A 16,545-nucleotide genomic window follows, 5' to 3' on the forward strand; every position below is an offset into this window, starting at 1 on the left:
GCTACACAAGGACTCAAATGTGAGCTTCAAATATCAAAGTGTTTATCAAGTATGATGCTATCTAACTACCATTCTTCATCTTAAACCCGAGTCAACACTTGCTAAATCTCGCTCCCGAGCTATCAACGTCATCTCAGACTAGCTCCTGCCTCATCTGTTGCAATGCACACATACAAAACAAAGCAACAATCGGTTAAACTCCGGTGAGAAATCATCTTAGTATAAGCAACATATAAAGCGTTAAATAAATCATAATGACTATATTCAATAGACTCAACAAATAGAGTAAATAACGCTTATTTCGATCGATCAGGAATTGATTCATACTTCTTCGTTGCCATCAAGATTCATATCCGATCTTGACATGAATATTCATCTATCGAAATCATTCCGAATTCGAAAATAAGGTCGTCCTCCGACCTCGGCATAGAATCAATTCGTATCATCATCGCATCAACATCATATCGACTCAAAATCAAAGATCCACTACCTGGGATGGATCGACAACATCAAAATCAAATCAAAGCAATAAATACATATGTGATTTTGGCGGAACAACTCAAGAAGAATCGTTCTTGAGTTTCAAAATTCCTGACTCTCGATGTCGTCATTATACCTTCATATTTCTTCTGTTTTGAACGCTTTAAATCTGAAACATAGCATCAAAACATTCATATCAATCTTCATTCTATTCAATCATTCCAAATTCAGTTCAAAATCATCAACCTAACTTCATTCAAAATCATTTCAAACCTCAACTTCTTCTTATTCGATACAACTCTCGTGAGTCGTTAGCCTTCGAAACTCATCTAAAACTGAGAAATAAAAATACTATATCATCGATAACATTTCAAAGAAGGTCTTATCTTAGTCATAGGCTATCAAAACGGTCCAAAAACATGAATCGACGGCGTAGCGATTAAAAATCGGTAACCGACTTAATATCGAATTCAAAGCTAACTTCTTTAACTTCATGAACGTGTGATATATCACTATAATCTCATCATACTAATCATACCATCAGCTATCATCATCGACTTACATGCTGGAATTCTTTTCAAGTTCATTCAATAATCAATATTCGATTCGGTTTCGATATCAACTTGTACAAACGTTGAAAAACATGATCATAACATCAAAATCTGATCTCTGCCATAAACTGATTTCGAAACCTATGAGAAACATCAAAATACTTACACAAGATCGAAGCCCTCGTCGCAAGGATTCCAGAACATCTTTCGGAATTGAAATCGGACGATCGGATCAAAAGTTACGGCGTTTTAAAAACTCGCAATTCAAAAGGAAAAAGGAAGAGGGTTCGGCCTCTGTTCTGAAAATTCTGAAGAACATAGCTTCCTACACGTTTACAATCTGATTAACACTTAGTCAAAATCGGATATGTATTGCATAATTGCAATTTAGTCCCTCAAGTCTTCATTAATTGCAATTCAGTCCTCGGCCTTCATTTTAATTCAATTTCAATCCAAAATAATTTAAGAATATTAGAATTAAAATCAAAAATCTAAATATTCTCAAATTAAATATACTCGGATTAAAATTAAATAAATTTGGATTAATTAAATAATATCGACCTTTTGCATTTTAGCCCTTCAAACTTCGATATTTTCAAATCAGTCTCTGATCGGATTGTATCGTCAAAATTAATCTTCTTTAATTCTCGAAACATTGAATTAAATCTTAAATTCCATAAATATTCAAATCGAATATTTATTCTTTTAATTTAAGAATTCTCGGAATCTAATTCTCAAAATCCGTAAATTCTCAAATTAAATATTTTTGGCTCGGAAATTAAATCTATCATTTCCATAACTTCTCAAATCAATATTAGCCCATAATATGGAATTTAATTCTCAAATCCAATTATTAATAATTTAATATTTTCGGGCCTTACATATTCCTTGGCGGCTAGTTTTTTATTCTATCTTTTCTTAATATTTCTTCTCTTCTTTTGATTTTTCTTTCGTTTTTCATGAATCGTTGTGGCTAGTTTCTACAACTTGGTTGAGAAAAAAAGCCCTTGATTTTTTTTTTTGTGAGATTCGAATTTTCAGTGTTTAATTATTATTGAGAAAGGAGATAATAGATGGACATGGGTGGAGAGAAATTGAGAGAGGAGAGAAAGATGAAAATCGGCAGAGATGGGTGGCTACAGAGTGAGAAGAAAAGATGCGCTTGTATGAAAGAGATTAACCGAATTACAAAGTGGAATAAAATAATAAAATTAAGGGAAATATTAAATAAAATATGAACTAGGGAGTGCAAAGAAAGTTTAATTTTGATGTATTAGGTAGTGCATAATACAATATTATGACGTAGGGACTGAACATCAAAACCAATTTATGATTGGGTATTTATCTTGAGTTGCCCCTTAATTTTTATTCCAAAAAAAATTCAATAATGATAATAAAATAAATTCTATGGAGACTTAACTAATTAATTTTCTCACGAAAACTAAAATATTAATTAGGAAATTAAGCTAGTACATAAGAAGATAAAACCATAAAGAAGAATCATATAAAATATTGAAAAGTCCATTTAAAAAAAATGTAAAACATAAAAGAAGATAGAGTAATGTATTTACGTACATTTTATTCTCGTTGAAAGTTAGTGTAGGTGTCCTAAAAAAATGCTATCATTGGATGATTGTGTAAAAAAAAAAAAATCACAAAACTCATGTGAGACAGTCTAATGGTTTAAATTTGTGATATGAATATATTATTTGGTTCACATATGAAAAATATTACTTTCAAAGACAAAAAAAAATTAATTTTTATTATAAATATAGAAAAGGTTGATCCGTCTCAAGAATATTAAAAACCATCTAAAATGAACCACCACGAACATCGACTCTTAAAGGGTCGACAATCTTCCAATAATTTCAAGCAATTAATTCAATATAAATAAATCAATATGAAAGTATCACACACACACACACACACACACACACACACACACACACATATATATATATATATATATATATATATATATATATATATTCGCATTCATCGACAAAAACGCACCAATTAACATATGCAAACGATAAAAAACCGAGAAATATGATACTAAAAATATAAATATTATGAACCTATCAGGTGGAGAGAAATTGAGAGAGGAGAGAAAGATGAAAATCGGCAGAGAGGGGTGGCTACAGAGTGAGAAGAAAAGATGCGCTTGTATGAAAGAGATGAACCAAATTACAAAGTGGAATAAAATAATAAAATTAAGGGAAATATTAAATGAAATATGAACTAGGGAGTGCAAAGAAAGTTTTTGATGTATTAGGTAGTGCATAATACAATATTATGACGTAGGGACTGAACATCAAAACCAATTTATGATTGGGTATTTATCTTGAGTTGCCCCTTAATTTTTATTCCAAAAAAAATTCAATAATGATAATAAAATAAATTCGATGGAGACTTAACTAAATTTTCTCACGAAAACTAAAATATTAATTAGGAAATTAAGCTAGTACATAAGAAGATAAAACCATAAAGAAGAATCATATAAAATATTGAAAAGTCCATTTAAAAAAAATGTAAAACATAAAAGAAGATCGAGAAAAATTCACAATTCAAAACTTATATCACATGAAAAAATTATGTATTCAATGTATACCACAATTTTAATGCCCAAATAGTAATAATTTACTTTGAACAATTAATCTTTAGTTAATGCCATTTAATATAGATAATAAAATTACGAGAAACCCCATTTAAAAAACAACTAATTAACTTAAATAGTTAAGGACATATATGAGAATTCACAAATAAACTCGCATATTTATATATGTGCAGTGTTGTGTATAATAGATAATATAATAGGTAATAAATGATAGAGTAATGTATTTACGTACATTTTATTCTCGTTGAAAGTTAGTGTAGGTGTCCTAAAAAATGCTATCATTGGATGATTGTGTAAAAAAAAAAAATCACAAAACTTATGTGAGACAGTCTAATGGTTTAAATTTGTGATATGAATATATTATTTGGTTCACATATGAAAAATATTACTTTTAAAGACAAAAAAAAATTAATTTTTATTATAAATATAGAAAAGGTTGATCCGTCTCAAGAATATTAAAAACCATCTAAAATGAACCACCACGAACATCGACTCTTAAAGGGTCGACAATCTTCCAATAATTTCAAGCAATTAATTCAATATAAATAAATCAATTTGAAAGTATCACACATATATATATATATATATATATATATTCGCATTCATCGTCATTTGCTTTTACTTCTCTTATAACGTCATATCTTAATTATGATTAGTGCGAATTATTTCATTTTTATATTAATAAAGTGTACATTATATTATATTATTTTAAATATGTCATACATTATTGGGACTTATTTGGATTGTAACCGAGAACCTTCCATATTGAAACTTAAAAATGCTTATCCATCCAAAATTTAAAATTTATTATTGGTTCTTTTAATATTAATATTCTACCATTATATATTTATATTACGGGTATTATACACATACTAATTTTGTTTCCATCACAAAGTCTCTCTTCTAATTTCTTGTTTTGATTTTCGTCCATCTTCTTCGATCCAATTGGCTGCGTAAGACCACTTCTCTTTTCTTGAAGATCAAGTATCACAGGTATGGAAATAAAATTAAATATTATATGTATCTGCCTGCGTATCAGTTTTATGGGTTTTGTGTTTTCGAGCTTGATACAATAACGGCGGGCTTTTGCTTCGATGCTAGCTAGGGGTGAATATCTTCTGCTCTCACATTAATATATATATATTTGATTTCTTGAAGTATTAAATTAAATGCCTCCGTTGGAAACTCACTTGCGAAATTGTTTTTTAATTTGTTCTCCAAAGTTAGATCGACTTAATTGCGAGCGGGATATATATTGAGAATTCGATCATCTGAATAATTGGCATCTTTTGTTTCCGTGCAGAAATACTACAACTACTTTACTAGTAATCATGGCAGATTCGTTCGTGTTGCGGGTATAACGAAATCGAATTAGGCTATGACTTGATAGGTGGGGTTTTGGTTCAGAAGGCATTGTTAGGCGGAAATAACGTACCTTGATCAAGATTCTTGATAAGAAGGGCAGAACAACTCAAGATCAGAATGGTCGCGGGAAAATCGAAAGATGAATCCCACGGCATAAAAATTAATGAGATTCGAGCTAGTTCATTGTTCTCAAGAAATCGAGATATTGTAGAGGCAATCCGAAGCGCATTATCCGGAAGTTATTAGATCAGCGTTCATGTCCACTTCAGTAGCAGAGCCTGGTCCATCGTCTAGGGCATTAATTAGTAGATCAACCATCCACTTCTCCAACCGACCCCGGTCCATCGTCTTGGGCATTACCTGCTGTATCCACTTCAAGAGCCGATCAACACTTAGGCGCCTTCATGTTATAATTTCCTCGGTGCTAATTATGGCAGATGATGGACGCGGCGGCTCGGCTCTTCAAGTGGATGCAGCAAGTTGATCTAATGGACCGGGCTAGGCTCGTAAAGTGGATGGTTCATCTACTAATGCCCTAGACGATGGACCAGGCTCGGCTCCTGAAGTGGATATTGAAGGATGATCTAATAAATTCCGGATTTTGCGCTTCGGATTGCCTTTATAATATCTCGATTTCTTCATAACAGTGAACTCGAATCTTATTTTTCAGCCCTGGGATTCGTCTTTCGATTTTCCCGCGACCATTCTCTTGAGTTCTTCTGCCCTTCCTATCATTTCTTGATCAAGGTTATTTCCTCCTAACAATGCCATCAGATCCAAAGCCCCGCCAATCAAGTTATAGTCTAATTCGATATCGTTACCTGCGACACTAAACGGAAACCACCATCCATCCGAGTAAAGTACTTGTGGTATTTCTCCACGCAAACAAAAGATTTCAATTACTCACACGATAGATTCTCTCAATATCCCACACGTAAAATGCGATATCTAAATTTGAAAAAAAAAAAAACAATATCTTGAGTGGGTTTCGTAGGGAGTCGTTTCATTTAAAGCGGACGTAATTCAAGAAATCAAATTATGACATAAGAGCAGAAGATCTTCGTCCCCCAGTATCAAAGGAAAAACCCATAACTACAAGAAATATGAGATTCAACAACACGCAATAGACATCGGTTTTAGGAAAAACCGTTGTCTTTTTTCAATTAACAACGGTTTTTAATAAAACCGTTGTTGTTGGCTATTTTTGGCTTGAAAAAAACAACGATTTTTTAAAACCGTTGTCTTATGTATGTCAAAGACAACGGGTTTACAAAACCGTTGTCTCTGAGCGTGTTTTTTCATAATACAACGGTTTTTAAAAAACCGTTGTCTCTGAGCGTGTTTTTTAAAAAAAACCCGCTCATAGACAACGGTTTTTAAAAACCGTTTTCTTTGAACTTTTTATTTTTATTTTTTATTTATTTTTGAAAATAAAAAACTTTTATACTCACATATACACATATGATGTAATTTATATGTACTCCTCTTCTTCTTCGAACCCTGAGGAAAAGATCGATCGATGGTAGTACCTTGATACAATCAAAAAACTCTTCTTTGATCCTCAAAGACAACATAAATACTCTAGCTTCTTCTTCTTCTGATTTTTTTTAAAAAGAGATTGATCGATGGAAAACCCCAAATCACATCCCATACAAAACCTAGCCCCAAATCGTAGATCTTCCAGCTCCGACCTTTTGTTTAGATCAATTTGTTGATGAAACCAGCATTGTTTCAGCGACTTAGAAGCACACTCCTTCTCATTGTCGGCAGGGGCGGTGGCCAGTGTGTGTGTACCGAACGACCTCGAATTTGGCTCCCACGACCGCCGCCTTCTTCCGTATGGAGTCGTCCTAGAGGTCTTTAAGCCCGCAGCAAATGATATCGTCCAGGAAATTGATTTTCTCCATCGGGCCACAGAGGTAATACACGGCGATTCCCATTTACGGCTGTGAAAGTGATTGCTAACAATCTTCTCAAAGAGGCAAAAGATTCAGATCAACAAGATTGACAACCTAACAGCGAGGCAAGTGACTTTTTCCAAGATCTAGAAGAAAAGGGCTTTTCGAGAAGGCTCAAGAACTCTCGGTTCCTGGTTTTCGATTTCTCAAGCTCCAGGTTCTCTTCTATGTTACAATCTTTTTAATCGATACTTCTCATGTCTTCTTTCTTTAAATACTGCTGAAACTTTAAACCCATATCAGGCAAATTAAGGGTCCAGATCTACGAGTCGTTTGTTGGAAAGCTGATATCCTTGGCACATTTTTACTGTATTTTGTGTGCATACTGCATATATAAATATTTATAATCATATATTATGTTTCCACTAGAACACGACCCTCTTCACTTTTCTCTCTGTTAATTCTTGGTTTCTTTAAATTTGGATGAAATGCGAAGCCAATAAAATATTAAGGATTCTGATAAAGAAAAATTGGGTCACTGTATGTATCATTAATTTAGGTGTACATAAGGCTAAATAAATACATATATCATATTTATGATTATATATGTTTCTGATATTATGCTATTTGTACGTGGGGGAGTCGGGTCCATAGAATCGGGTCTGTTGGATTGTAGATCTATCTTGAGTACTATTGATGATTTCCTTGTAGCAAGCTTGGGCTTGATAATTTTCAGTCTTGTTCAGCTTCTCTAAAGATTTATGTATACATGGTTCCACAACTGAAGCAGACATATGCTCCAAGGGGTTATCACAAAGGCTGAATGTTGAGAATGTAGTGGATATGCTCCAGCTTGCAAGATTGTGTGATGCGCCTGATCTTTACCTCAAATGCATGAGATTATTGTTTGATTAGAGTGTTTTCTTATGAATGTTTAATTTCATGTTTCTACGTGCTGCATAAAGTACTTCATAGTATTAATATGATCTTACCTTGAAAATGGAATGCAAAGTTTTTTTGGAAATATAGTTCAATGATAGTCTTGCGAGGTACATTTGAATTTGATGGATTAATCTTGTGGTTTTTTTTTTTTTTTATCAATTTTAATAAATTGTGAAAACATATCGATCTCTAAAAAGATTAAAAAATCAAAAGTGTTGTTGTGCTTTTATCTTTGTTCGTGGAATGTGCATTGATGAAATGTCAAACATATATCCCCAAAGTTCAACAAAGCTCATGCTACTAGATCTCTGGAATTTAAGAAATCATAAATTATTATGTGTGCTTTTGATATCTCTGTTTATTATGTGTTATGTGAAGTGCATATATTATTTATTTCAAAGCAAAACCAAATAAAGTTACAGTATATGCATCCCTAAAGAGCACCATGAAAACCAATCCAAACACCATGAAATCATACATTTATTCTTGATTCTTCTACGTATGTGGCCATAGAAAGACTTGAGGAATAATATGGTTTATTTATTGCAACCTTGGAATTTTTTTCGCATCTTATCTATTGAAGTTGATAATCGTCTAAAACCACACGTATTCTTCTGATGCGGCGTCGAGTTTTTTATTTCTTTTTTAGTAACTTCAAAAATGTAGAGAAGACTGAGGGATGGAAGTTCTTGCAAAAGAATGATCCCTATCTTGAGCTCGAGATTCTACAGTTCTTTGATGAAACTGAATCGGTATGCCCAGTTTCCCGTATGTGGCATATTTCAGTTTGCACTCCTCGATTGTGACCAGCCAGATGAATGTCGAGTTCCCCTTTGCAGGTAAAGAATTTTCAGCACCTCTATACTGGACCGGTGAAGGGCTCAGTCACTTTGAATATCTACAGGTGTATATCAGCAATTTTCCTCACAGTTGATAAGCATGTATCCTAATTTCCTTTTTTTCACCACTTTTCTGCAGCTTGCATGCTGAGTACTTGGGCCCATTACCTATGTGGGTGTTCAACAATGGTACTTTTCGTGCTACATTTAATTCTCCCTTGGATGCTTTATTTATTTTTGAGTCTCCTTTTCCGTGTCTTCCTTGAGCCTGTGTAATCAAATCATATTCTCTAACGTTTGGTTATTCAGATCCATGTATTGTATTAACAGTAATTTCCGTTTTAACAGAGATCTTGTGTGTCTACTACCTTTTTTAATTATATTTTGGTCTCATGCCTGCTTCTTTTGTGGAACTGGATGCGTGGAACCAGTCATTATCCAATGCCTTACATTTTGATAAAAAGTAAGATTGTGTTTTTGTGAATATTTACAAGAAGCTTGAGTTAATCTTTTTTACATGCAGTGACAGAGGACTTTGCTTCTCCATTTTGCTTCGTCAAATGTGCAAGTTTTAAGGTATGGTTCATGTTGTTACTTCCTTTAGTTTCTGAAGCATCTGTGAATTGATTTTTTGCGTTAATTTATACATTTACAGGTTCTGGGTTAGTAAACATAAATAAATTTTATAAGTTTATTCTATTGTATTTGAATAATTTTCCTCACTCCCACTGTGTAGGTAACATAAGAGATTCTTGGAAATACTTTGTATCTTGACATATGCAGTTTGAATTATGCATATCAAATGTAACGAATTATCTAACTGCACAGTTTCAAAGCACTACAATGTAAGAAATCTAAGAGACTTGTTCAAATATCAAGTCATGTGCATCTCTTCGTGTTAGATTCAGAATTGCCTTCGATAACTGATGATCGGGCAAAGGCTGATTGTATTCTTGTACATTAAGTTTTATTGGTTGTTTCATTTTGTAATGTTCTTTATTATTTATTTTGTGTTTAGATATTCACATTTTACTTTTATGTTAAAGTTGAGCTCTTAGGGAATTGAATTCCTTGGTTTTGTCTCCTAGAAAGTGAGGGTGAAAATCATTTGACACATAGAACCATCAAAATTTCCCTCCTACCTTTTCTAAGTAATTGTCAGAAGGAGAATGCATGAACCAACATTCAGTTGAACTGTATGATCTCATTATATATACATGTAAAAGTTTGTGTTGATCACATGGATAAGTATGTCTTATATTTTGTTGGGCATAGGAGACAGCAGAGAATGAGATGCATCTAGTCCCCGAGCTTCATCTGCCACTACACATTCATATGCATATCCTGATTGTGTTTGGTCATTATCTGGAAACAAACTTACACCTCCAGCATTGCTACAGTTTGCTAAGACAAGGAAACTATCAGTTGAACGCTCTGACCCCAGAAAGTAAGTATACCTACTTATTTCTATGAAGTTTTTGTACGGTAAAATTTTAAAGTTTATTTTTCTTATTTTTTGAACTTTTTGTAGTTGATACATATATTTTCTCTAAACTAATTTATTAGTTTGAAGATATTATTTGTTAATACAAAAGACAATCTGGTTTATAATTATGGTTTCTAATTTATATTATATATCTTTATTTTTAGCATGTGTCTTCAAGAATATTGGGAAAAATGCAGGTAAGCCCAAAAAAATAGAAAGACTTCATCAAGTGAAGGAGCGCTGGGAGTTGCAGTGCGGCTTCTTTACATTTGGTTATTAGTTTATTGTTGTCATTTTTTTGGTTGTATTATTTTTTTGAATGTTGTAAATCTTATTTTCAAACGTTGGAAAATTGTTTATTAAATTTTATTTTTGAATTTTGTATTTTAAATAATTTATAATAATGCAAATTTGTGTATTAAATTTTAATTTTTTTTTGTTTTTTTATCTAAAAAAGACAACGTTTTTTAACTGTTGTCGTAGATTGTCTAAAACTGTTGTTGAAAGTCTCGTTAATTAAAAAGCTCGCTCAAAGACAACAGTGAAAAACCGTTGTCATTGAACGAAAATACAACGGTTTTTCACCGTTGTAAAACTGTTGTCTTTTCCTTAAAAGACAACGGTTAAAAACCGTTGTCTTTGAGCGCCCTCTTTAACAACATGGGCTTTAACAACAGTTTTTTATGGCCTTTAACAACGGATAAACACCGTTGTTGTTTTGCATTTTTCTTGTAGTGGCATTATTGTGAAAACACAAAACCTATAATCAAAAACTATTTTTGTATCAAGAAAACACAAAACCCATAAACAAAAACCCTAAAACTAAGATGTATATACTGATACATATAAAAAATTTAATTACTAGGAAGATACAAGGACTTGCTCGAGGGCGAGCAAGGATTAAGTGTGGGGGAATTTGATAGTTGCGTTTTTGTTGCATATTAATTAACATCATTATGTTGTTTTTTTGCATGCATTTGTGTGTTTTAATTTAGTATTTAGTTCGTATTTTATTTATCGTGTCTTCATTACATGTTTCCCGAGTTATTTTATAGGACATGACATTTTGGAGAATTTTTTGGACAGAATTTCCATGGCTCGATCTGTCAAACTTTACTGATCGAGCGAGGGAGATGAAGACTTCGAGAAAGAGTTTTGGCCGCTCGATCCATCAAACTCTACCGATAGAGCGGCCGTAGGAAGAAATGTGGATAATCGAGACAGAGATTTTCTCGCTCGATCAGTCAAAGTTTACGGATCGAGTGAGACGGGCTGTTCGGGAAGAAGTTTTTAATTTTGCAAACTCTTTTATTTAGGACTCTAGTCTATTTTTAAGTCTTTATTCCGTTTTGTTAGATCTATTATCAGATTTTGAACGCATAGAAGACCAAGTATTATGTGGGGACCTCGGGTTGCTAATCTCATCTTAAAGAGCAATTAATGAACAATTAACATTCATTAAACATCAATTAAAGAAACCAAGAGCAAAGTAAGAATTTTTTTAAAAAATAAATCATCACCTCGCTTGATCGGGTGAACTCACCCGATCGAGCGAGCACTAAAGCCCTGCTCTCGGGTCCCAAAAATATATTGGCCTCGCTCGATCGGATGAACTCGTTCGATCGAGCGAGCCCAATATTTAATTTCTTTGTTTTTGCAAATTGATGGTCGCGCTCGATCGGGGCTTTTCACAGGATCGAGCGTGCCATCTTTTCCAGAAAAATCAGAAGAAACCTGTTGCTGTCAAAACCGATTCCTATCAATCTATCTCATCTAAATTCAACACTAAGCATGTTTTATACCTTTCCAAACATGCATATATACATGTAACCAAGTTCAAGCATCAAATCATATGAAAGGGCCCGTGTCCTGATATAATATTTAATGATCAAACAACCGGGATTAATTAATGTAAACAGCGAAAACGAGTTAAAAATTTGCGTTTGGGCCTACAGAAATTTCGGCATGACCTATTCGTAAATAGGACATCCCAAAAACCTGTACAACACAACCAGCAATATATACTCGAAAAAAGAGTCACAACTCCAATTTACAAACCTATAGCCGCACTGGCCAGGACTAAACACATGCAGAGCCGGCAAGGCTCTATCACACAAATAACAATCCAAAACAAAGTCCAAAACTATCGATATAGATACACAGGGAATCACCCCGGCAAATATAAAACTCGCTAAACTAATATATATATATATATATCTGGGAACTCAACTCTACGCTCGTCTCACTGGATACCTCTAGATGACGCTCCACCAAATGCGTCAAATCCCCCTGGATAACCTGCTATGGAATCACAAACAACCACAGTACGACGAACTATAAAAATTACGACAAATATAACTGACATGAATAAAATCAAGTACAATGCAATGAAATGCAATGTAATGCGTGACAGGTATCAATAGAATAAGGGATACCAAATCGAGTCCAAACGAAACGTATCACAATAATCTCAGTGGCCACCCATGCCAGGAACGCAGCAGACCTCGAATCATCACTGCTAATCCATACACGTAGCATCGGAGGGTGACAAGAGCGACCCGTCCAGCCTCATGTTGTCATCAAGAGTGTCGTACGTAGCATCGGAGGGCGACAGGAGCTACCTGTCCGTGCCTCATGCTATCTCAGGAGTGCACTAAACAATGTCACTCGCTCCATGATGACTCAATACATCTCAAGAGATCAATATCAATAGTAATCAAAGGATTCAAGGCTCAACGTGCTATGAAAAAATGTAAATGAATGAATGCAATCATATAATCCACATAAGCACATAAAACACTTTATCACTCATTACAAAATACTTAATATCATTACATGTCATTATAGATGTCGTAATATAAACAGCTCATACGTACCTCAACCAACACTTAATTTACCACAAAAATATCTCAAGTAATTCTCGAATAGTACAATCCTGTGGAAAACCATTGATATCATATTAATTCCTGTTTCCGTTTACAAATCTAAAAATTATCGAAACTAATTCTAAAAATCAAACTAACATTTCCTTAACTTCACATCTCATATTAAATCATCCTATCAATGTCCAAATATCAAATAAATAACTCGAAAAGTCGAAATACCCAACACGACATATCTGAATTTTCCAAAAAAATTGTTCAAAAATCCTTAAATTAATCTATAACAATTCTAACACATCTAAACATCCAAACAACGATTTAAAAATCTCTATAATTCGAAAATCCAATATAATATAATCTGAAATTTCGAAATAATTCCCAAATCTATTCTGAAAAATAACCATACCTCAATTCAACCGAAATATTACACCTACAATCAAGAATTAAACAAATATCAATCACGGGAATTCAAATTAACCAAACAAAGCCCCAAAATTCGAAACCTAATCTCGAAATCTACCTCTGGAAGTTCCGAATTTTGTGCAAAGCTTTGAGTTTAAGCGCTAAACAACCTAAACCAAGGTTATTTTTCCGAATTTCGGCGAACACGAGCGGCGACAGCAGCAACTGGTCGGACGGAGTTTTTGAGACGACGATGAAACCTTGCGAAATGGGTATCAAAAGAAATCTTACGTCGCGAGGAGTTCAGAACTATATTTATTTTCAAAAATCGATAACCGACGGAAAAGTTACGGCGATTTGAAGCGACGAAGAAACTTTAAAACAAAAGAACAGAGAATGGGAACGCGACTTGAGAGAGAGAGAGCAAGGTAAGGATACATATCATATATCTATATATCTATATATTGATATATATCCATTAAAATATATTCCAGTTCAATTGTGTGTTCTATTTTATTCATTCGGGGTTAAAACTTGACCCGGTTTGAGTTATTTCAACTCTTGTGTGCTCTATAAATTAAATATGCATTTTAATATCGTCTATAAACCTATATTTAGTAATACATATTTTTAACACATGAATTAATTAATATAGTAAAATCGGGTCCTTACATTTCTCCCCCTCTAAAAACAAGATTTCGTCCCCGAAATTAACACACATCAAACTTATATACAAAGTGGTTAAACATCTACCACTGATAGTACATAGGAAAATTAGAGTACATGGAATAAGTCATCATATTTTCAAACAAGTGAGGCCATTCTTGACGCATTCTAGACTCCAATTCCCATGTGGCTTCTTCTCTCCCATGTCTACTCCATTCCACCATAACTAAAGGAATCGTCTTGTTCCTAAGTTGCTTTTCTTTATGATCAAGAATCTGCACTGGATATTCAACATAGCTAAGGGAACTATCCAACTCCACATCATCAGCCCTCAAGATATGAGAAGGATCAGGTTCATACTTCTGCAGCATAGATACGTGAAATACATCATGTATCGCAGACAAACTCTGCGGCAAGTTCAAACGATACGCCAAAATACCAATCTTCTCGACAATCTCGTACGGACCGATATAACGAGGAGCTAATTTCCCTTTACGCCCAAATCTCATAGTACCACGAAATGGTGATACTTTCAAGAAAACAAAATCGCCAACCTGAAATTCTAAAGGTCTACGCCTGTTATTAGCATAGCTAGCTTGACGATCCTGGGCTACTTTCATTCTTTTCCTGATCAGTTCAACTTTTTCTTTCATTTCTTGAATAAACTCTGGTCCAGACAACTGTCGTTCTCCTACTTCTTCCCAAAATATCGGAGATCTACATTTTCTGCCATACAAGGCTTCAAATGGTGCCATCCCGATAGATACTTGATAACTATTATTGTAAGAGAATTCCACCAAAGCTAAAGATTCTTGCCAACCACCACTGAAATCCATCACAACATCTCGTAATAAATCTTCAAGCGTCTGAATAGTTCTTTCAGATTGTCCATCTGTCTGTGGATGATAGGCAGTACTCATGGCCAATTTAGAACCCAAAGCTGATTGCAAACTAGACCAAAACTTAGAAGTAAATCTGGGATCACGGTCTGATACTACAGTAACTGGCACACCATGCAATCGCACTATCTGATCAATGTACATTTTCGCCATTTTCGTATATGTCCAAGTATGATCATATGGAATAAAATGGATAGATTTAGACAATCTATCCACAATAACCCAAATGGCATCACAACCACGATTAGATCGAGGTAGGTGTGTCACAAAATCCATAGTAATGTGTTCCCAATTCCACTGTGGTACTTCAAGACAAAGTAACATACCACCTGGTCTCAATCTTTCAGCCTTAACTTGTTGACACGTCAGACACTTAGCCACAAAGTCAGAAATATAATTCTTCATACCTTCCCACCAGTAATGGGCTTTCAAAATATGATACATCTTTCGAATTCCAGGATGTACACTATGTCGACTACAATGAGCTTCTCGTAGTATATCTTCTTTCAAATCTATCAAATTCGGAACCACAAGTCTACCATTATAACGCAAACATCCATCATAAGCAACAAGGAATTTCCCTGACTGACCAGCTGGAGTTAATTCTTTCAAGTGATGAATATATGGATCAGTCTTTTGTGCTGCTTTGATTTTTGAAATTATTCGTGGTTCAACTTGAATAGATTAAACTATGAAATGATTACCTTTAGCTCGATAAGTCCATCCTGAAGTTCCCAAATGCTCATGAAATTTAGAAATAGTTAAAGATGCCAACATATTAGTATGAACTTTTCTGCTCAAAGCATCTGCAACTTGATTCACATTTCCTGGCTGGTATTGAATATCACAGTCAAAATCCTTAAGCAGTTCCAACCATCGACGTTGTCTCATATTCAAATCAGACTGTGTGAATAAATATTTTAGACTCTTATGATCGGAATAAATCACAAACTGTTCACCGTACAGATAATGACGCCATATTTTCAATGCATGCACAATGGCAGCCAATTCTAAATCATGAACTAGATAACGAGTCTCATGTGGTTTCAATTGACAAGATGCATACGCAATCACGCGCCCATTTTGCATCAAAACACAACCCAGTCCATTCAAAGAAGCATCTGTACAAACAACAAATCCACCTGAGCCTGAAGGTAATGCTAGTACTGGAGTCGTAGTCAATTTCTCTTTCAAAGTCTGGAAACTAGCTTCACATTCTTCAGTCCACACAAAACGTCGATCTTTTTGCGTCAATATAGTCATAGGCCTAGATATTTCAGAAAATCCCTTGATGAAACGCCTGTAATATCTAGCCAAACCCAAAAAGCTATGAATCTCAGAGAAATTGGTTGGTCTGGACCAATTAAGAACAACTTCAATTTTACTAGGATCGACAGATACTCCTTGTGCTGATATCACATGTCCTAGAAATAATACTATGTCCAACCAAAATTCACATTTTGAAAACTTAGCATATAATTGTGATGTTCTGAGTTTCTCAAGTACTAATATCAAATG

General features: G+C 34.1%; 1 protein-coding gene across 1 annotated transcript; it reads left to right on the forward strand.

Annotated features, from left to right (window-relative positions):
- Positions 1-8,440: 8,440 nt before the first annotated feature.
- On the forward strand, positions 8,441-10,502 carry LOC140886246 (uncharacterized). Its single transcript, XM_073292765.1, has 6 exons — positions 8,441-8,605; positions 8,693-8,757; positions 8,832-8,881; positions 9,216-9,268; positions 9,968-10,139; positions 10,376-10,502. The coding sequence occupies exons 1-6, from the start codon at positions 8,471-8,473 to the stop codon at positions 10,456-10,458; spliced, it is 558 nt and encodes a 185-aa protein (XP_073148866.1). The 5' UTR covers positions 8,441-8,470; the 3' UTR covers positions 10,459-10,502.
- Positions 10,503-16,545: the final 6,043 nt, after the last annotated feature.

This window comes from Henckelia pumila, chromosome 3 (assembly GCF_033568475.1).
Source record: "Henckelia pumila isolate YLH828 chromosome 3, ASM3356847v2, whole genome shotgun sequence".
NCBI classification, from domain to species: domain Eukaryota; kingdom Viridiplantae; phylum Streptophyta; class Magnoliopsida; order Lamiales; family Gesneriaceae; genus Henckelia; species Henckelia pumila.